We start from the raw sequence: 24478 nt of genomic DNA, 5'->3' as shown, positions 1-24478 counted from the left end.
GACAGATTCGAAATTCAAATGTAATATTTTTTTATAATTAAGTGTAACAGTATTTATGGCCAGACTAAGTATATGGGCGTAATTTTAGTTGATTTCGCAAAAGCTCTAGATATAATCGCGTCTAAATAGCAGAACGTCTAATCTTTCGGAATATCAGCTATCAACAAGCACCCTCGCTACAAATAACCCTCTCGGTCAACCCTAATAGCTTAGTCATCACTTTCGTGAATACTTATCTTATAGTTTCAACGAAGCGCATTATATAAATATGGTATTTGCCAGATTAATGTTAAAATTAATATACTTATAAAATGAGTTTCACGAAATTTTTAATTATGTGAAGATGCAAATGCCATTACCTCAAACTTTCATTAAATTTGCTCAAGTAATTTCTTTTTTCACAATTCATTCAAATAAATTAGTTATTTGATTGATTGGCTGATTGAATACGCATACTATTCGTGGTTATTATTCATTAGGTACATGTTTTAAGCATAAATAAGTTAAAATATTATTACATAAGGTTGGTAAATTTTATTTGCAATTAATTAATCATTCATATCGCGTGTAGTACATGTTTGGTTACATACAGTCTGTAACTAGTAAAGGACTAGGTCGGTGTTCTATTCGCATATCATACATACAATCTTAAATATCTCTTGTACTCTCGCAAGCCGTGGGAACATTGCGTTAGACAATGCAATCGAGATAGCGGTGAGTTCTTGAAAAAATATTTTTCATTAGCATCATGCATCGGTTCATACAGACATAACACGTTTGTGGAAAGTTATGACGTTAAGATGGTCGTGCGTTATGTACTTATTTTACTTTTTATAGGAGCATTGGCCACTACACGTGAAGATTAACTTTGAATCTATAAGGTTTCCGTTTATTGCCGGCATGCACACGAGCGTCGCGTTTGTGTTAACATAATCGTCATTTCATTGCTAATGGTCTGATGATGCAAATGTGACATTTTTATATTTATGGATTCAAAATTTCTCCATAAATTAGGTTCTATTAACATCCGTATTATAATGTCGTAAGGCAGTTTGCAAACACTGTGTATTTAAAAAGTAAAGCGTAATATTTTTATTAAAAGAGTTATTACAAAATTTTAAGTGGTTTATTATTTAGTAAAACTAAGTATGAAATGGACTGAATTAAAGAAAAATACAAAGTAGAAGGTATTCCTACTAATATTCAATCGTAACTTACTAGACAAAAATGCAATTATAAATAAAAACAAACAAATAAATTAAAATACAAATTCTGGCATATCGTTCTTTCTCCACGGGTATCTTGTAGTAAACCAATCAGACATTAAATTGTAACTTCTCTAAAATCCAATTAAAATTACAAAGAGACTGTAATGAAACCATTCCGATGTTACATTGAATATTTTTCTATTTGATTCTGAATTACGATTGTGATCAATATCTTTTTAAAGAATTATATACTTAAGGGTCTTTCTGATAACGATACGCCAGTTATGTACATATAACATAGGTATCTATATGTTAATAATAAAAATACTGAAAATATCATGGCCACTTACCCCTCGTACCAAATGATCCAAATCTCTCCCTGTTAACGGAAATTTTATACTTTTTGTCGTTAGGTACCGGCAATTTGGACGGATATTTTTCTGAGTTACTTCTATAAAGCTTCTCCTTGGACCCGTGTGCCCCCATCTTCAGAAACTTGAAGAATTTCATTGAGTCGAATACATTATATTTCTCAATATAAAATTGTAATATTCATTAGGAACTTGTTATTGCTTGCACTAGATTTATTAGTTCATCAGTCGTCCACATCCACAACTTTTCTTATCAATATGTAGGTACGGAGACATATCTAATTATATCACTGTTGATACAGAAATGTGTTCGTCCTGTATTTACCGAAAATGAGAAAGTGTCATGACTCAAATTCTGCGATAAAGTTTATTTCACCGTCGATAAATAGTTTTATTAAGGCCTATAAACTATAAACCGCGGTTCATAGAAAACGTTTCAGCTTTCAGGTCCATGACCTTACTTATTTGCGGCCGTAATAATGACTGTTTGTCAAATCGAAATTTTCATTAGCTACACGTGGTCTAACGCGATCAACAAAGCGACGTTCGCTGATATAATTATTGCAACGCTTTAATCTATTTCTGTAGCCGACTCACTACACCGTCCAGGATAACCAGAACCCCTCCTTGTATCACGTTTCTATTCATAAACCAGAACGGATAATGTAATAACTTGTATAGCACAGGTCAATAGAAATGGTTATGACATTAAGCGCTGTTAAAACTTTTCTGAGAACTGCTTACTCGGCGCTTATTTATCAAGCGGTATTTACCTAATGATATCTGGAAATCTTATTTATGCAAATCTAAAGACATTTTACAAATCGATTAATTTAATACGCATCTATACGTAATTTTAATGCAAGTATACATTTGCGCAAAGAAGGAAATAGGTAGTTTACTAGAATTTTTAAAGTAATATTAGGCATTTCCCATAATTTAGAATTCGCAGTAACAGCTTTCTATAGAAAAATGGCTGTATAAATATTAACTGCAGTGTACGTAGAAATATATAGCAATATAGTAATAACATCTAGTGCGAAATGAAAGTTGCAGGCAGTTTGACGAGATAATAGAGGAACGTATTAAATATTTATGCTCTCAGAACAAGCAAAGAGAAGTTTGATCGTAAACTGATTTTACCGTTTGGTAGATACATAAGTAGAATAAAGATAGAATTATAACCTTGTACATACAAGTTGCAATGATTTGCGAATTGTTCTTAAGTTCTTATATGCTATTAAAACTAAATATTTGTTATAAAGCAAAATATCCTTAATCCCTATAAAAAAATTAAGTAGTTTTCATGAAACATTACTGCAGTAACTACTTCTAATACAAAAGACAATTCATCACATAGATATCCACAAAGTTTAATCATTGAAAACTAAATTTAGTTTACCGAGAACGCACATAGCACGAAAATTCTATTTCGACGTGGCGATACAAGTATGTTACAATGCTCTTTACTTAGTACGGAACGCAAGTGTCACCAGTTCTCTTGCATAGTTATTTTAGACACATTTCAGGGTTAAATAACTTAAGATGTGCCTCGTGTCCTTTCAAGCAATATTTTAAACGTCACGCATCTAGTGTGAAGGCAGGCCCGCATATATTATTCACTCTGAACTAGACACAAACAGAGATTTTGTAGCAAAACAACATTTTCTCACGTATTTTTCTTTAGACTTTACATTATAAATACTCAACGAGTCACAAGACCACATTTTTCTATCGTATTCTTTTCAGATTAATATTAAGTTAGTTAAATTTTTTGTTCATGATGTTAATCTCATAGATATTTAAACAAATGTAATTATTTACATAATTCAATACATACAGCATATTAAAATAGAAGAGTACTATGCGTATTCTTATTTTTTTCCACGCTTCACGAAACGTTCTTGTAATACACAGAACAACCGCAGTAGTAAAAGCACGCGGGCGTAAAATATGGACTCTTACTGTTATGAAATTTTTAAGCAAGTGGGTTATATTTCGTACTATCCTATGCAATTATCATTAATATAAAGAGCATTTATGTTACGTAATTGAATTTAATGATCCGACATAATTTAAAACGCAACAAAGCCAAAATCTCTACCGGTATTAAAACACATTAATACAACAAATTAAATTATGTTTCAAGGTTATTTTACCAAGCACAAAAAACACGAAGATTGAAATATATAAAAATATAAAAACGTTATTTAAAAGCACATCGTTATTTTGTTTCTAACACTTTGACTTCAAATACGTGTGTATATTTTTAGGTAAGTAGGTATATACATTTAGCACATCGCTCACTGTTCACAACCGTAAAACAAGTGTTTGCAAAGTAAATACAAAATGGATGTTCCCCACCAATAATTGAGCAATATGTATACCTACATACTTGTTTCAGTCACGATACTTCTTAATAACATACCAAAGCTGTTATTTACTAGCAAAATGCAATGTTACCTTTAATGCAAGCATTTTGTTAATAAACATTTTTTAAATCGTGTAATTGTCCTTTATGCAGCTCATCATTTACTTTATGGTGGTAGCTTTTGTTATGAAATATAAAAATTAATGATGTTTAACATTATTAATTCAATTAAAAAGAAGGAAATGATTTTCGATTTTCTTCAACCAACTCCGCCAAAACGAGAGAGGTTCTCAGCATAGTAGACCTATAATACATTATCAATCATTAGTCTTTGTTTATGCCTCCGAGATTGTTGCAATAACATCGACGTAAAATCAAAAGTCTATATGCGATAAACGCTTGTTTTTCATGAACATTGTTAGTTTATGGTGTGTGCAAACACAACGAACAGACTTTATTGACATTCCATATTCACAAAATTTGAAATACAAGACTTAACTCTCAGGTATGAGCAGTGAGCATAATAATCATATATACATAAGACGTCATTTCGTTATTATCTTGAGCTCACCGACGGAAATAGCAAATTTAGCGACTATATTTATAATCTTGGTTCAAACTTTTTTATATAAGCCGTTTTTATGGAATCCTCGGAATTATATTAACAATTACGTGGAAGTCAGTATGAGGTGCATGACCTATTCATGAGTCCAGTATGAATAAAACAATTAAATATGTACGTTAAATTATATATAATAAAGTATATTACAACAAATACATCGAACTGTTTAAAATTGCATCACAACTCATTAATTTGCTCGCATGGCTATCAACAATCTTATTTAATATCCATAACCGCATCACTATAATTTTGAAGAGGAAGTCATTTGTTCGAAATTAATAGGGGCAATATAATTCATATAGAGGTATATTCTTCTGAGAAATAATGGGCATAACTCCTGTATTCAGATTGACTGGTTAATAGGACAGAAAGTGCAGTCGAGCGTTTCGATCTGAAATAAGATTCACTAGGTCACTGAATAGGAATAATGTTTTCTTTAGTAGTACAGATGCACACTTACCGTTACTTGGATATATGTATATGTAAATTTTATAACCAATAATGCAACAAACTGTAAAATCATTGAATTGAATTATTACGTACTTATTCATCTGTTTCCTAGTTCACATTCTGATTTAATGCAAAATACTATATAATCATTAACCATATTTATTGTCGATATAGAGGAAACAATGATCATTTTTAAATTGCAAACAGAATCAATACCGATAATACCGGAACCAAATAATAAATAAGAAAGTGAATAGAATAAGCTACATTCCCTTGGACCTATATGGCACAATATATAAATAATACTTCATTAAATAACTTATTTTCCTTAAATCAAACCCGAACTGATACTTATCAATGTACAAAATATAAAGAATGACTTTTCTATTCATATGAGAAGTACAAGTTATATTTTAGTATTGGTAACATTACTGAAAATAGATATTAGATCCAAGAATTGTGGGTAACAAAATATCGTAAATCAAAGGCACACTACGGACTTCATTGTTGTTGTTTTTATAAAACGTCGACTTTATGAAGGAAACTGACGCAAGCGCAATATTAATAAGCTCCGCAAGCGATTGATATATTATTTTAGGGTTCAATCATAATGTGACTTGCTCACATAAACATAATGGCGGAATGAGGTCGGTCTATTGCAACAGTTTTGGCGGAATCTCGTAATAAACAAAACATAAGCGAGGCTGTTGGCACGTATCCAAAATGTATACGTTTAAAGGGACCGTCCCAATCTCACCATGGCTGAAACCTTTTAACAATATTCTAAATAGACTTCCATTAAGCTGTCTTTTTATAATATCATACATATAATATATATTTATAATTTTTAAATGAAGTTTTATGATGTTTTTGATGTGTAACCGAATTAGAACGAAATAAATTAAAATAGAAATACGCGTTAGGCTAAAAATAATTTAAATAGTTCAGTGATGTTACAGTTATATTGAGCTGCGACTGTTACGATGACCACCCATGTCTACGAGCACGTTTTGAATATACTATTTTATAATATCAATATTCTAATAGACTATAATCTCGCTTACTGATCTTTGATTATTAACTATTTTAATTCATGTATAGTAATGTTTTCTTTATGAATGATTGTGTATAAAGTCTTTGGAAACCGTTACAGTTTAGTAATTAAGATTATAACTGCTTATAATACCTACTTTCATCATCAAATCAACCATATCCAATCACACAAAATTATTTTTCAATTGTAGCTTATAAAGTAGATTTACAATGACTATAGTAAATTAATTAACCTGAATAAAATAAAGATTTGTCATAGATTATATTCTCAGATGTTTTTTAATATTTTCAACAGAATTCCAACAAAAGGAGGTCTCACTTTTTTCGACTGGATGAACCGATTTTGATACTTCTTAATTGAAAGCTGGTGCGTCCCATGTGATCTTATTTTAATTTGGTCTAGTTCTAACAATTTGAAGGCGGTTTATTTTTTTGATAAAATAATTATATACATGCTATTCTTCCATTAACTTTTAAATGTGCTATACAATAACTACGCTCAGTTTCAATATAAAAGAATAACACAGCGAAATCAGCATCTACCCAAGAAAAGTTTAAGGAAGTTTCTTTCTATCTATATAATTTCTATATAATTTAAATAAAATCCGTTAAAAAGTTTTTAATTTCTAAATATATAATTTTGGTAAAAAATAATTTATACAAAAGTGTTATACAAACGCAGAACTAATTAAATAATGAAAATAGTTAATTAAAGCGAGAAATCTATCCATTGTTTTTTTTTTCTAACCGTTTGTTGCTACATTCAGTGTACGTTTAACCCTGTTATGCATTTTCTTTAAAGATTAAACGTTAATGAGCAATTTCTTATTAACATCACACACTTTAGTACAATTTAGGAATTATAGGACTTTATTGTGCAGAAATTTCAACCTAAAATTCGATTCCTTGAAATGAACAGTTGTTACAAATCACATTCATTACTATCAAAGGTTACAAGGGCCATAGCAGCTATTACACTCAGCATAAACAATATATACACGCGCCGATCCCTCTTCCTCACATATATATAGCTACAACATATGAGGACAGAAACATCCGGCTTATCAACATCACCGTGATTGAAGGACATTGTATCGGATATTTTTAAGGTATAGTCCTCACGTAGTGTTCGTTTTTATTACGAAACAATCTAGTCAATACATATTTCTAAAATTATCGAATGTCTTAATGAAAACTGAAACTCCTGAATCAATTTTTGATGAAGATTCGTGTAGTTTTTTGAGTTACGTCATATCTACGTACAATGCAAAATATAATGATGCACATTAATTTCAAGATTCGTTTTAAATAGACCGTTAGTAACAGAATGGCATATATAGCTGTCGTTGCAATTTATTAAGTTCCAGTGTAGCTCTTTTTCTATAAAAAAGTGTCTCCCCGTACACCCAAGACAAAACGTTTTTTAAATAATTAATATTTTACTAATGGATACTTACGAGATATTCCTATTATACGCTCAGCCAAAGCCAAGCCCAGAATCTCCAGTTATGAGATATTATCGAAGGAGTCGTGTCGACTATCGATACTTTGTGTTCACAAGTGATCAAATAAATGCATCTGTTTTCATATATATTTATTTGTTTCATATTAAGTCATATTTTATCTTTTAAAATGTCTTTGACTTTGCAAAAGGTCGAATACTTGGCTTCTAGAGGAAAAGTTTTTAAATATAACAGCCACAATTATATTGATACCTATTTTAACAACCATACATTAAGCGGTACGCGGAATGACAATTTTAAAATTTTCCCCTCGATAGTTGATAGACATTTAAGTTTACGTCGTTATCTACTGAAAACGATCGAAAGTATAATAATAATTGGAGTCACGTAACAAATTACACAGTCGGAACGCGTTTGCGTTACGTGAACTAAAGCTGCCTCTCGCACACAAAATGCCGGTCTCATAATGTTTTTCAAATTAGATACGTTAATGAGACATGCATTTACTTTTAAGTTGCGATTGAATCAACAGAGCGCCGGAGGCATTTGCTGAATGTTCCGATAAATTTGAGGCTCCTAATATTATTCAAACGAAGCTTAGTGGAGGTGTCTTGTGATTCCGTCCAAAGAGAGGTTGTTGGTTACTAAATATCACTCAAGGAATATTTAATAAGGAAATTGAATAAATAATTGTGTATTACACTATTATTTAAAAATATCTTCGTAATTTTGAAATAATAGTGTAAATGTAAACTAAACACGGCGACACCTTTTAATAATTTTTCCAAGATCTTTACGATTATATTATGGGTATAACATAATGAACTGTATTACATCTAAATATGACACAATTTGAAACAGTACACCTATCACGTAACCAGTCAGATTGTTACAAGAAAATTGTAGACTGACTAGGTCGTCCAATTTGCATACAATTAACATAATCACGTGTTTAAATAAACATTGGTTTCTAGAATGCCTTCTAGCTGTTGGTGGGCATTATTTTATTCGTATCTAGGTAAGGAATGGCCACGAGCGATCCAGGACCTGTTCTTTATACTCACCTGTACATTCTACTCCACATTATAACCGGTCTGCAGTTACAAAAGCACAAAAAAGCAGTCGTCATACTTTCGACTGTAGGTTCACAATGGTACCTATGTATAAGACATTATGAACCCCATTCAATATTTATATTATGCAATTGCAAAATGATACATCCTGATTTAATTTGTTATTGTTACTTAACGAAATGTAATTGATTGACAAGATATCGGTGAATGTGATGTATTTAGCAACATTATCCGATATTACGGATGCTACGTCTTATAGTTAAGTAATTAAAGACGAGTAGTTATATCTCCTCTTTCTATTGCTTTGTTTTTATCTTAAGTCATTATATAATAAAAACATGTTGAATTATTATGCTACAAATAAAAAGACAATAACAAAAACTAATCTAGCACTAAGGGGCTGTGATTACATATCTAGATAATAGGAAACATATTCTATTTCATTAAAAAATAACTGTGATCATCAAATTAAATTTTGTGTTCATAGTTTATTCATACGGGAAAGGTTTACCAGATTTAGATATTTCATTTTTTATCACTTATCTACCACTCGGGAAACCCTACACCTGCAGGGGATTAAATTACGCCATTGTAATGACCAAGGGTACAGTTATCATTGTTCCCAAATGACACAACAACAAGAAACAACAAACAAGGAATAAAAAGTATTGTATACTTTTTATTCCTTGTTTGTTGTTCTGGACATGTTATATGATATTAAAGACATTTTAACGCGACTTATCCTTATATTATTTAACGACGTTTCGACAATTTTATAGCGAGCATTGTCACGTTTAAGTTTAAATTCTAAATGTATAATACTCGTGTTAAATCAAACAAAACAAAATAAAGTGTGTGTGTACACATAGATGTGATAAGTTGCAAGAGGCACTAACACAAACACAACTTTTCATCCGCAACAGTCCAAAAGATGGGTGCGGTCTACTGCTACTGTTGGCCACCCGTCACCATCTATTTAATTTTAGAGCCTATCTGAAAGCCGAAGTAATTTATACATGTTTTATATATAATCATGTTATAGTTTGCTGCAAATTGTTCAAACGTCGTAAGTTACTACGTACCTAATTGCTATAATAATATCAAAATTAACCAGGCTTAAGACTTTTAGCTAAGATAATTATGTATTTGGAGTGATGAACAAATAAGTAAATCGTGTCTAAAACATTAAATTATGATTTTAAGCAGTTAAACAATTTTATATCTCGATAGAAATAGTCTAGAAATTTCGTAGAAAGAGAAATTTTAAAGAAAAGACAACTTTGTTTTATTTTTAGATCTTTGGCTTAATTCGTTTGAATCTGTATTGTGGTATATTTTAAATTTCATTCTTTCTGAAATAATATAAAGTTGTCGCACCTACAAGATAGATTTAGATTTTTCAAGATATAAAAGTATCTTGAAAAATTTATATTTAAAATACATTGTATTCTATTTTTCTGGATTTAGTATTTTACGTGAAGCTTTTAGCAAGATTAAAATACATTCATAGCAGGCAATCGGATTTATGCGTCGCCTGATGCGAAGGAACCAATAAAGCCCATGAACATTTGCAGAGACAATGTCTTTGCGAATGTTCTGCTAGCTATGGGACAAAGGAAATAAAAATAGGATTGACGTTGGGAATATAAGAGTGAACTGAGAGGTGTTTGTGAAAAGGCTGCGTCTGACGATACGCTAAAACCTTTCATAGCAGAAGCCTAAAAATATAAAATCTCAATGGCATTGCAGTGCAAGGTTGCCTCTCAAGGTCGAATAATATTGGCATAAATTATCAATACACTGACAAAATTAAAATGCTAACTTTAGTATTCTGTAGCTAAGTAAACAAACATTGCATCAACAACGGTAATGCCATTCTTACTGGTGGATATCCGCTGTAACCTGCTGTGGGCGACAATTGTATTCTTACTGTATCGCCACACCATTTACGTAATGGTAGAATGCCGTGTCATGAAGGCTTTTAGGCCGACAAATCGAATGTAAATTGGGTATCTGTGGCTCTATTTAGGTTAACGAAATTTTATCATTTTATTGGTTGCTTTTCTTTTGGACATATCAGTATACATTACTGTTGGGTATATTTGGTGTCTGACTCTGTCATTGTAAAGTAATTTCATCTCATTTGCTTTAACTACCAATAAACTTGATCGGATTGTCATCTTATATAAAATCTGTACATATATGCCTATTTTATTTTATAAGGTACGTACGGAACTCAGTTATTTTCCGGATTCTATTCTGAGAATATGTTTGCAAATTTATGAACAAATGGCAGTTTAGCGGTACCGGCTCTAACATTGTTATCAAAATGTTTGCAAGTTTGCTCGTCGGTTTCGCCTTCATCGGCGGGGTCAACGTTTCTCAGCTAGTCAACAAATCCATCGACAAGAATAACCCGTTACACTGCATCGGTTTCCAGCGGATTTCACATACAAGTGACGCCTGCTAGACCATTTAATACCTTCGTATAGTTAGATAAGTCCAGCTCGTGCGGACGTCTTAATCCAATAATGATTGCTATATAGCTATATATCGTAACGATCTCTGTGGAAGTGTAGAAGAATGATTTTTTTTCGCAAATTCTTTTTGCATACATCTTAAAATTTGTATAATCATAATAAATGCTTCTATACCTTTGGAAATGAAGCAGCAAATTATATGATTTGCAAAATTAAACGTCAGGTACACCAAATAAGATGTTGTTTAAATATTGTTTTTAAGAAATGAACGTGGATATTTATAATTTAAATGTACATCTAAACAATAAAAACTAAACTTGTTTTTGAACTATTCTGGCCACTATTACCTATAAACTTAAGGTATCCTCTGATATCGGACATGACTTATGATAAGAAAAGTCACCGTCATCTCTTATACAATCTCATCAATGTCAAATAATCAGTGATTGATATGATAGGTTACTTAAGTTCGAAATATCATCTAGTATATACATATATACATAATCCTCATAAACTACGATAAAATGTATATACTAAATTTTGAACTAAAATTTTAAAAATTATTTCAAATGTTGCTAAGTAATATTACATTTAACATAAATGCCATTTCTTTCCAAATATTTTTAACTCTTGCACTAAACATTTAATTGAATTAAAATAATTCCTTTTTCACAAACTTATTTAAATTCATTTAGCACTAGGGGAACTGTGACTCGTGTATGTACTACACGTATGTCACGGCTATCCGTGCGCAAAGACAATTTAAAAATAATAAAACTACAAGGGTACGCAAAATTAACGATTCGACAGAAAATTAATAGCGATAGTTACTTCTTGCGTGTCGATCATCGAGGCTAGATATAGTGAAAGGTTGGGAGATAACTTTTTATTGCGATTCGCTACAGTCGCGATCTTTTGATTATTTATATTAACATCGACTAAGAAAGTTAGTAAATTAATCGTTGCACGATTTGCAAACCTATTTTAAGCGACGATAATACTTTGCCGCAGTAAGGTTAAACACACGTAATTGAGTTAAAGTAAGCCGAAAGAAAACGTATGCTGCCACTGCAGTAAATACTTAACAAGATAAAAAATATGAATAGAATTATAGATGTTTCTCAATAATCTTCTTGTTTTATGTATATCTTTTACATATACAGATACGTAATTAAATAAATGAATTTTTAGATGGTGTTATTTATTTCGTGAAATCTTAGCTTGGTACGAAAAACTAAACGCTCTATGTAAAGGTGGAGCAAAATCTTGTTTTTCTCTTTAATAATGAAATTTTTATTTATATATAAAAATTGAACGTAGACAATAAATAGATCTATGTTCAGTTAAATAACGGAATTAAAGCCATCGATGGAATCTCATTAGACATTAAACAACCAGTTTTCGTTGAAAGCATTCAAGTTTGAGTTGTTTATGTTTAATCAGTTGTTCCTTGGTGCATAGTAATGAAGGGCATTGATATACGTCAGTGAAATATTTATATACTAGATGATTTCAATGTGCATTGTTAAATTATAGCTTTATTAGATACATCGAGGGGTTCAGTTTGGAGAAATTTTAAAATATAAACTATTAAGTTATTGCGACCAGTATTTGGGTGAGGTAATTAATGTAAGTGATAATAACGCCAATATCATTTCCGCGTAGTTACAAATCATTGTATCTGCTTATAACTTTATAACGGGAAGTAATTAATGAAAGAAAATTTTATAGGAAATGAATTATGACACCACTCAAAAAAACAGGTATGAAAGTAAACCGTTCACACGTCGTGCTGCTAATAAATAATTCGTTTGTCGTTCAACTGTTCGACACTTCACTGGCATAGATCACATTTTCCTTCAAAATGCGGTATGCGGTTAACCTTAGTGGCGGAGGGGAAACCATTGATTTTTAGCGATGTACGTGACGTCAGATACGCGACAGAGTGGCGCAGACGGCGCGCGCCGGTCGCGTCTCACCGGCGACTGGCAAGTTCTCCAACTCCGCGACTTGTCTAGCAAGTAGCGAGTTGCGAGAGGAAATGTCAGTTGCCATGCGGTCCTCCTCGTGTCGCTTGTCTTGACCTTTTACATCGATTTATGCATATTGCATGTAACACAGCTGATTTGGTTTACAATAACTGGGGTGGAGGTAATTACAAAATATGTAAATGTATTCACGGCCTTCCGCAACAAAATATAGTAATGCCTAAAACATACTCCAACAACGGATTCGATAAAGAATATAAACGGTACTGTTATATTGATCACGTTGGCCGAATTTCATCTAAAAAATAATTGGTATGCCGTATTTCCCTAACAATATAATGTTATGTAAAATAATCATTAAAAAATTATAGTACGATTGTGGAATTTGGAATAAATACACGTAAAACTCAATGTATAATATAAATTTACATAAAATAACAATTATTTAAAAAAAATAGAGTCGCTGTGATAATATTATACAACATACTATAATAGAGCTCAACTATGTGTAATATATGTATTGGAAGTCAGAATAAGGATGGGAACAATTGAATATTTTTCAATAAGGCAAAAAAAATATATAACTATCTGCCGTAAATAGAGCTAATTTGTCTCAGTGAATATATTAATTACAAGATTCAAGTAACTTTTTTTTTTCTTTACTAGAGTAAAAAATGCAGCTAACATTTCTCTCAGCAAAAAGAGAACTCGTTTCTTACCTACATGGTACAGTTATATTGTAGATCACAACATTTTAACGTAGAGTGGGAAAAACCAGTAAAATGCCTAAAACGACTTTTACGCGATATATGTATAGTATGCACCTAAATAAAGATGACCAATGCTATTTAATCATACTAATAATAATATTCTACAATTTTTACCCGAAGAACGGTAATGAGATTTGCTAGTATCATGTAATGTAGGCAATAATATTTTATTCTCCATATCTTCCAAAAGGATAACCTAGTTAGATTTGTCTTGATAACAAAAGATGTCGTCTTAGACAAGTGACGGTGAAAACGTAACGACTCCGAAACATTAAGAATAGTTTACTCTGTAAAAAACATTTTATAAACAATAAGGTTGGTTCATCAAATTAAGAGTCGCATTTTGATGTTTCTAAATTGGTATATTTATAATGGTCAGACAGACGCGGCGACTTTGTTGTGAAAAATAATATGTCATTCACTATGCTTACGTATTTTACACTGTTGAAAAGCATATATTGAAACCTCTAATAATGTTTACACAGGACATTATGCATTGACATTGTTCTTTAAAATTGATTAGGTTTGTACAACGTACTCCAAGAACTATCGATTATACGTAATATAAAAGTACATAAAATCATTCCAAAGGGGAATTTTATTTATAAGAAGAAAGATTATCTGACCCGCTAAACGTTCTGCCAGTCATTTATCACTTAGGTGTATTAAGACACAACAACAATTTATTCTCAGATAAAATAGATAAAATTCCTTTTTTTATATTAGTGCTAAACGTGAGCTCCTTGATTTAATACCAAGACGATGCAATAGTCATATTTTGAAATCTCTAGGCAAATAAATGGTTTTATCTTGGTAAAAACTATGAAGCGTCTGAAAGTACCTATTTCATAGCAAATAAATAACGTTTATTATACTTAATGAAGTGATTTAAACTTCAAGAATTGACACCGAAGGTATATCTTAAAAAAGGCATGTAATATCATAAAAAAATTTAAATAAAATCCTTTAATGACACCATCAATTACATATTTTATCTTGAAGTTCAAACCGATTTTGAAAAAAAATGGTAATTAAAAATTTATTATTATTTCTAATAAAGCTAGACAAAATATAGGGGTATCTAGAAGTTCTTCATGAGAAGGTATGTGTATTATTTTCTTGTGCTTGATTTTAGGCGACTATTATGCATTTAGAAATTAAAGACTTTTTAACGAATTTAAGTGCGATTTATTAATTATATTATTCAACCCGACGTTGTCATGGGAAGACATGTATACCTAAAGCAAATGATAAACTTGGCAATGTAATTTCGGGAGAGAGGATCAACAGGCCGATACAGCTGGGTTGGGAAGCATTTGGTCCGTCGAGTCTATGCGTCGTCACAACCCCAATCAAATTATCTAAGTATTGAAACAGTATGTCCTACCAGTCATGGAGCTGAGACGTAGACACTGGATTGGACACCAACTTTAAAGTCGCTCAGCGAACTACTATTACTCTTTTCAATAAGAAAAAAATTTTAAAATTGGTCTGTCAGTTGGCAAAGATATCGGTGAAGATGGATAAAAAATCTACATTTACTGCGGAGCATAGAACGTTTTCATTTTTGAAATCGGTACAAAAAAAATTCTAAGACACATTTTATTTATTTTTTTATATATTTATTACTAGGTACATAACGGCTAGTGATACAATCTACAAATTCATTGATAATTAGAAACGCCAATAAAAAATGCAAGAAACTTCTTGCACCTGTAGCACAAAAATTCTTTTGAAGGTATCGCTGACAGGTAAATGTATGTGAACAAAAATAGAAAGAAAAAATAAATAGTGTATAAACCATATCCAATATATAATAAGTGTCAAATATCAAATATGAGTTTAAATACTTTATATATAAACGAATAGTAAACAAAAATTAAATAAGTATTTATCATTTAATTTACGTCGAACGAATCAAAAATCAGTAATAATTAATATCTTTGTATCTGTGTGTTAAAAAAAGTACAATGGAAAGCAACTATGGACAAAAAAATTATATAGTTGTTCCAAGTAGAATTTGCTATTACTATTCTACAGGCGTTCCAAATGTCCTTCAATTTGTGAACAGAGCCGCCTCCCAGGTAATTATTATAAGTTATTCTATAGCATTTTCTTATAATATGAATGTTAACATAAAACATAGAAGTACTCACTTAGTAAGGGGAAGCGACTGGACGTGTGTTTCACCCCTGGTGTGCTTGTAGCGCTAATGTCGCTCTGGGAGCTGTGTAGACTGCTCTTGCCGCTCCCGTTGGCCGAACCCAAGTCCATACGCATACGCATGTGACGACTGCAAAATAAAACACGTTAATAATCTTAAATTCTTTGTATTATTCTATTTGCGTAGTTGGGGAAAAATATGCTTTAATAGAAAAGGATCAACGTTAGCATTTTAAAAATGGGTATATACTTATATTATCTCATTATTTATAATTAACATGGCATAAAAATTTGCCAACGTCTTCCAAATGTATATACTATATAAATCTCCTTAATCAAACAAAAGTAAAATTACAAAAGCAGAAAAATATCGATAGGTGACGACATATATTATGTATAATCGAAATCCTTGTTGCCTTTAAAAAAATCTATCGCAAATACTCCACTGAGAAAATGATTAAATTTTATTTTCTTTTATTAAACGTATAATAATTGTTTGTTTTGGATAAGAATAGACAAGAAATATTTGACTATAACAAACACTAAAAGAAAGCAAGAACATGAGATTATATTTAGTTCTATATTCAAAATGAAAATAAAATACAATTTTCTCACCTTTTAGGTTTTATATTGGAGGTTGTTGATTTAGAGTTCATCAGCCTGGTTACGCTGCAAGAGGTTTGAGAACGTTGTAAAGAAAATGAGCAATCAACCTTTGACTTGATGTCTTTATAAGATTTAATCTTAAATTCATTTTTAGTATCAATTATGTTCTTCTTTATAAAGCTCTCCCGCCTCTCTGGTTTTTTTGCCGCCTTAGGGCTGCTTTGAACGCTGTTATCTCCGTCGTTCTTTCTACTCTGAAGCATCGTTTTGAGTTTACTTGGTACATCCCGTTTAGGCATTTTATATTTTTTTAAGGTGAAAGTCCGTTTTTCTTCCTTATTTTTCTCGCAACACTTCACACTCTTTTCGCTGTTAATAGAATTTCGTTTACTTGTATTTTTAGGAGTTTCATCATCGTCCAAAATACACATGATGTTGGTTTCTTTTTCTTCTGAAGGATTTTCCAAAGGTGTAAAATACATAGTATTTTTATCAAGATCTAAATTCTTTTGGCTACAATCTGACCTACTTGATATTGTAGACGCTGGAGACATATCATTGATGACATGTAAAAATACGGGTGACGATCGATGATTTTCAAAATCTGTATAAACTCCACTAGATTCCATACAAGAATCCTCGCTTCTGTTCACCATCAAAGGTGGATTGGCTTTTTTATTTTTACCACCATATAAGGCGCCATCTATTACTTGAGCTCGTCTATCACCTCGCTGCATATGATCATCTAAACCATCAGCGTCACTTTCCGTAAAAAAGTCTGAATCAGTCATAGGATCAACTCTTCTTGGCACCGGCACGTTCTGCCAATCCATTTCGATAGCATCTTCACGTGCACCAGAATTGTGCTCTGCGCTTCTACTGACTGGTCTAGACATTTCACCATCACCTTGGTAACCGTCTAAACTTGTTATACTTGTAATACTGGTTATAAAACTATTAGATACCTTTGAAGTTTCCATAGATTTCGGATAATCATTACTCTTACTGTCTGAGTATGTTTGTGAATCATGTAGTGTTGATGCTGAAAATTGTGAATAAGTACTAATTTCACCATTAATATCAGAATTATCTAAAGGTAAATCCTCGGGTGAAGGAGTTTGTTCAATCCTATTTGTAATTATAGGCATACCATGTTTTCCATCTAACGGAATTTCTAAATTAACAGTTGTATCCGCCATAGAACTTGCAGGTTCCAAAATACTACCATGTATAGAAGGCAAAAATTCATCTTCAATAATGTTTGATACAGAGTCATCTTGGCACAATTCTGCTTCCTGGGATGAAAATTCATCTTTACAAAATGGGTTTTGGGTTGAACTACTCGCAGATTTATCAAATAAATTGTTAGAATAAGACAGAAATACACTGTCTTCAGTTGAATTTATTTCTAGTGCATCCATAGTAGCAATTGGGGCAAACGGTTTTGTTGCAATGTTATTTTTTTTAACACTAAGTTTATTTTCATAACCGTCATTATGTATTGTCGATGCAGCAGAATTTGTCTCAGTCTTATCAGTCGAAGGAGTGTCGCCATTATCTGGAGAGACTTTGCAGTCATTATTATCACAAAATATTGGCAAACCTTCTACAGTAGGAGAAAAGGCATTTTCTAGGTAGCAAATGTCATCCATCTGGTCGGGAGTTAAAATGCCCAAACTATCATCCAACGAATTTTCTTCGTTAGTTCTAGTCATTGAATTATCGTTCGGACTTAAATTCGTTTCGAGATTTCGTGAATACATATTATGCGATTTTAATTGTAGGCAAAGATCAGATCTTGAATGTGTGCTAAACATTTTTTTAGGCAAGCAGTTGGTTTCTTTTTCACATGAATATTCAAATTCGTTCATTGGTTTATTATCAAAATGTAAAACGTTGGGAAGTCTTTCATGTATTGCATCTGAATTGGAATTTCTTTTAAGATTTCGTGAGCACATGACATTATCATCATCTTGCGCTATACTGCTATTTCTATCTGATTCCATTACGTTTAGTTTAGATGAAGAGGGTGGATTATGAAGATCAAATAATAAGCTATAAGGTCCAGAGCCATCTTCTTCTTTATCTTCTACGAGCTGCTGCGTTATGTCATTTATAAGGCTCTTTGTCTTTTTATCTACATTACGATCTTGCTTTTTTGTTATCTCATTCAATCTCTCCCGCAAATCAAGAATTCTAGGATTTTTGTCTACAACTTTCTCCATGTTTAAATTTATTTTCGGAATAAGGGATGTGTAGGGCTTATAATACAATTTATCCTTTAATTCATTTTTAATTTTTTCATCGTCGTTTCTTAATCTGTCTGTTGTAAATAAACTTTTGAATTCTGCTGAATGTAAAGTTCGTATTTTAGAATGTTCGCTGGGATACACGTTCCGTATTTCTAAGGATCTTGATTTTCCATTTCTGTCGACAGGAATCTGGAAAAAGAAATAGAAATATTGATTATTATCATATTTTATATATAAGTCACAACTATTACTAATAATAACAAATTTAAGAACTCAAGATTTAAGAACTCTTTTCAATAAATTTGTCAATATATTTCTTTAATCTTAATAAAAATGCATTCTGGGGTTATGCTTGTGGGGATTAATCCCCTAATAATGTCATATTATTAATATTATGATTTTTTTTTCACTTCAGTATGTAGGCATGTCCCTGGCGTGTCCGTATCACGGTTCAACGAGTCGTTATGCGGGGTGATTCCATTGTGTGTGAGCCCTCGTAAATGGCCAAAGACATATGAACTAAAGGCAAACAGGATACGTTGGTAATAACTTAGTAGTACATATCGTGCCCCGTAAAAACGATAACAGAGTAAAGTGCAGTCTATAAGTAAGAGGCTTGAAACAAAAGATACGTACAAACAATAAACTCTTTCCACGAAAAAGAAACTAGCAAGCTCTACATAAATGTCAGAGATAAATATCAGAGCGCGAAGTCACGAATGGTCATAATATCGGAAGTATCCAAACGTTTTTCAAATAGTGAACGTAACAATAGTCTGATAGGCGATTATTGCGGCCGGCGGCGGCTCATTTACACTCATTAGTACATACGGAATCTCACAACACGATTTCATCAAAGACCCAATACTATTTTATAACGCTGAAACACGTAGCACTAACGAGCAGTCATAAAAACCAAGTTCATATAATGCACAAGCTGTAAGGACATTTAAGGAAGACGTAAATAAAAAATTTAAGGAAGCATCGTGACCATCATTTGGAAAAACTACGTTCATTGCCAAATAAACCTTTGTAATCGAATTGTTTCTTTATGTTCATGGCCATTTGAAACCACAAAATATTAAACGACCTATCGATACCTGATGTGTATTTTACCTGCACACCAGGTATCGGCAGGCAGAGCTTTTTTATAATTCCGACCTATGATATAGACTAACCAGATATAGATTAGGCTTATAGGCATAACGTTATAACGCCTAATTGTTATCTGTAACAACAAAAATGATCTTTTTACAGTTTTTTAACTTGCTCTAAACCTTTTAATCAATTAAATTGAAGGCCATGCGCAGGTACTTAAGCAATTAGCGATATACTGTGAAACTACTTGAATTTTTGCTTTTGCATTTTAATTAAAAATACGAATTTCAAATTAGTATGAAGATATGTGCACGGTTTACAATAACAGAAAATTTTCGTTAATTTTGTAACATGTATAATGCATAGTATAAACGTATGCTTATATAAATTCAACGCCAATTGTGTTACCAATGATTAATTTTGGGGTATACCCCAATAAAGATATAATTATACTTATACAATTTTGATAAATTAAAAGAACCATTTATAAAGCATATCAATGTTTTAAAACTAAAAATTAAATTTGTGTACAATTCTAATTTGCCAAAACACTTTTTAAACGCATTAATCGTTTACCTACTACAATTTGAACTCATGGTACATATTATCATTATTCTAAAACCTGAGCCCATAGTTTAAATTGTCGATTGTATATGCTCTAAAATAACGCAGTTGGTACCTACTACAATTTACTATTATATACTAACATGAGTAAATAATATTTATTATTTACTCATGTTAAAAATGCCATCGTATCAAATATTTTATACTCACTAGTTACCTCTGTAGGGGGGTTAAGGTTAGACGTTAGATCATACTGTGGTTAAGAGCGGTCAGGACGACCCAGAATCAATAATGGGATTAAATATTTCGACTGTTTATTTTTTATCCGATAAGACATTATCCTGATTACACGTGATATGTGATTGATAAATAATCAGTATACTGCATAGTCTATTTATTATCCATCTATTTTTGTTGTTTAATCATAATATTAATTGCATTAAAGCAACCGAGTTTACTTATTTATTAATGATATACGTCATTCTTGTATTTACGCAATACTAAGAAATACCTATGTATAATAATACATTGTTCGTATAAGCTTAATTACGCGGAAATTGAACTCACGTCTATAATAGCCGACTATTTAGTGTAAAAACTTACCCACCTGTGAAATTGTTGTACCTACACACGATTTAAGTGTCTCGTAATAAACCAAGATATATTTGGGGCTATTACACAAAGCGCAGTAGGTATAAGCAAGTTAATATTCACATGGAATATCTATACAATCACCTGGTTCTAATTAATCAGTCATCCATATGCATGTTTATTTTTATCATAGAACTATCATCATTAATTATTCTAATTATATCCTAATTTGTTTCTGGACTATGGTCTTAAATATTTTTACCATATATAAAATATAATTGTTAAAACAAAGGTCAAGAGACATTATAACTACCTACTGAAATTAACTTTTGAACTACCACTGCTCCTATATATGTCTCTTTTGCTCCAACCATGTTTTGTTAGCAAGCAAGTAATAATAAATTCTTAAAACGTATCATTCTTAAGTTTCTAACCTTATAATGATACAAAGTATTTATATCTTGCTTGTATTTATATAATAGATACTTATTTATCATATTTATGTAACTCGCTACACTTTTACATTTTTCAGCCTTACAGTGACGTAAGTGATAATTTTGCAGTAAGCGGCCACGTTTTGTGCAAAACTACAAAAAACGGCCTAAACTCTATACGAGTATGTCAGGTTTCGATTCATGTATGTTTTTATATCTAACATTTCTATATCTATAAGTGTCGACAAAATATCTATTGGTACCTTGGAAAACACATATACGAGCTACATTAAACAAGACATAATTTTATCACGTTTCCTTTGTTCAGTTTGACAACCTGCTACAGACGAAATAACAAAGATGTCTGATAGTTGAAAATTTAAGTTTTAACCACAAGTTCTATAACATAAAACACGTTATGCGATTGCTTATCAGTTTGCTTGCAGTTACCGCAACTGATAAGATAGAATACAGTTTGTGTCCAATACGACATATCAATGCCAATATAAAAAAATCGTCCATTAATTTGAAAGCATAGAATGTGGCATTATGGTGGTCTATAAAACGATATTTAGAAATTAAAAACTTTTTAACGGATTTTAAACGCGATTTATTAATTATATTATTAACCCGACGTTTCGAACACTTTACAGCGAGAGTGGTCACGGGGAGGAAATTATAATTAAATAAATTTGTATGTTTGTAAATGTATATAGGTTACTACCTACTTATATGTTTATTGTGTATGGACATTGTAATGCCTATTAACTTGTTTATTCTAATGTTTTGAATTATTCCACCACGCGAACGAGTATAATATTATCTTGTGCCGATGGCGATTAATTTATTTTACACGAGAAGAGGCGGTATGTAAGTTGCTAAAAACTGCAATACGAAAATACTAACAATCGTATAGGAAATGATTATAAAGAAGAATAAAATATTAATAAGATATAATGGAAAGATAATATACAAATGAGTGCGACTGACCTCCGAGTCACGTCTGTATACCTAAAGGTCACATTAAATAAAAACTAAAACTTGTTATATATCGTGTATCTAAAGATCGCATACTTTGTGTATTTTGGTTGCACAGAAATTCAATATTTAAAATAAAAATATTATTTATTTTCCACTATATCTATAGTTTCAAGATTAATTTATCACATTTACAATCTTTACGCTATAATATCAATGTATAATATGCTAATATACTAGCAGCATTAACAAAATTAATTTTGCATAAATATTTCGAATCAACTGGTATCAAAATTCAGAGTCTCGGAGGCTGTAACAGGATCAAATGCCTGTTTAACTTTACAAAGTTCAATGAAATCGGTAAATATAACAACAATTGTACATCCATCCATCCATCACACCTGTAGAGTACAGTGAAGTGGAAAAAGGTAAATCGGGCAAGCGAAAAACTCGTATGTAATGTTTGGGTTTATAATTATGGCAGCAAAATAGTTTATCAGAAACTGATCTCAGCTTTATAAAGATAACAGCTGAGAGGCCGGAGGCGCCCTTGGCTGACTCGACCGAGGCGCCAAAATGTTACAAATAAATTTGTACGAACCGCTTTAAATCCTGTTGTTATTTGTGAATAAAAATAACCTTTTAAGGAGTCATTTTATAAATAATGTTTTTTTTTCATTAATTAAATATATGTCATGAATTTAATTTCAATTAACTAAAATTTAATTTCAATGACATAAAAACAATAATTGTTTTTGTTCTTATATTCGAAGGAGCTAAATTGAAACAAGTAAGTAAAGTATGTGCATAAATAAGACGATTATCTCTTAGAAATAAATTTAACTTACAATACAATACAACAAAGAGATATTGTTTCCAAGTTAAGGAGTTCAGGTGAAATAAGAAAATTTTATTTATAGACACTACTAGCATTGATTACTTTTTTCTATTTTTCAAGTTATAACCGATTTATGCTCAATACATGTTACCATATCAAGTTTCAACAAAGTTTTATTGGAAAATGATGTTGATACATAGTGATAATAATCTATATAGCAAGACAATTATCCAGTTCAATTAAATAAATATTTAATATTTTAAGTATGTATAACAAAAGTATGTTTGCATACGTACTCAGTAGGTACTCACATTTCACAAATCTACACAAATTAGCATTGCTACGAACAGAGGACCAAACCAAATGAGAAGTAAATCACAATAGATCACAATGCCAATGTATAATGACTTAGATACTTTAGCAGATAGCTAATGTCATGCATAGTTTGCGGCAAACGCAACGCAATTTATATTCTATACAGTAACATCTTAGCATTTACATCCTTATAGGGCAGTTTCTCTACATCGTATGTTATTTATTAATTTAGTTAATTTTAAATACAGTTGTGCGCAAAAAGAACACTCACATCAAATTAGCTTACTATTAGTCGGTCCAGGTATCACCGTCTTTTTCATTCTTATAACAGCTATTAAATTCGAATTTAATTATAGCTATAAAGATACCGATGAGCCTTAAGATATAATACTTAATAAAATTGACTAGGTCGTTTAGAAGATTCGAAAGACTGTAGCATTATTTTCCCTACACGAGCGCAAATTACAAAACTATCATATTACTTGCTAATCAATTGGTTACTTCCAGTAATATCTGATCACAGTAAATACAGCTGAAGGGCAAGGGATGTAAGCGTTTATTTCATGGCCTACACCTTGCCACGACTTTATTCATGATGATGCAATGGCGGATGATGTAAATGTGATTAATTCAATCAGCTCAATCTTTATAAACAAGTTTAAATTAACAATCTGCGCCACTTTGCAATTTGTTATATATAGTACTGCACGATCAACAACACTTCCTTAATTACGGTCGAGAATATCTAGTTGTTTTGTAAAAAAAAAAAGTTATCGAAATAATAGCCATG

At 31.4% G+C, this 24478-nt stretch overlaps 1 protein-coding gene across 3 annotated transcripts in view; it reads right to left on the bottom strand.

The window, feature by feature from the left end:
* Positions 1-24478, bottom strand: part of LOC119834654 — a 61760-nt gene that overhangs the window by 30957 nt on the left and 6325 nt on the right. For 2 of the 3 annotated variants that reach the window (XM_038359080.1, XM_038359079.1), the window contains exons 2-3: positions 16628-19059; positions 16006-16142 (exon numbers count right to left, since the gene is read on the bottom strand). In XM_038359080.1, the coding sequence (XP_038215008.1) occupies positions 16006-16142; positions 16628-19059 (2569 nt within the window). Of the gene's footprint in view, positions 1-16005; positions 16143-16627; positions 19060-23684; positions 23733-24478 lie in introns of those variants that run through there. The other variant, XM_038359081.1, reaches the window with a different exon arrangement.

Source organism: Zerene cesonia, chromosome 19 (genome assembly GCF_012273895.1).
Source record: "Zerene cesonia ecotype Mississippi chromosome 19, Zerene_cesonia_1.1, whole genome shotgun sequence".
Taxonomy (NCBI): Eukaryota; Metazoa; Arthropoda; class Insecta; order Lepidoptera; family Pieridae; genus Zerene; species Zerene cesonia.
The sequence above is the reverse complement of the archived record's forward strand: the minus strand, read 5'-3'. Positions and strand labels throughout refer to the sequence as shown.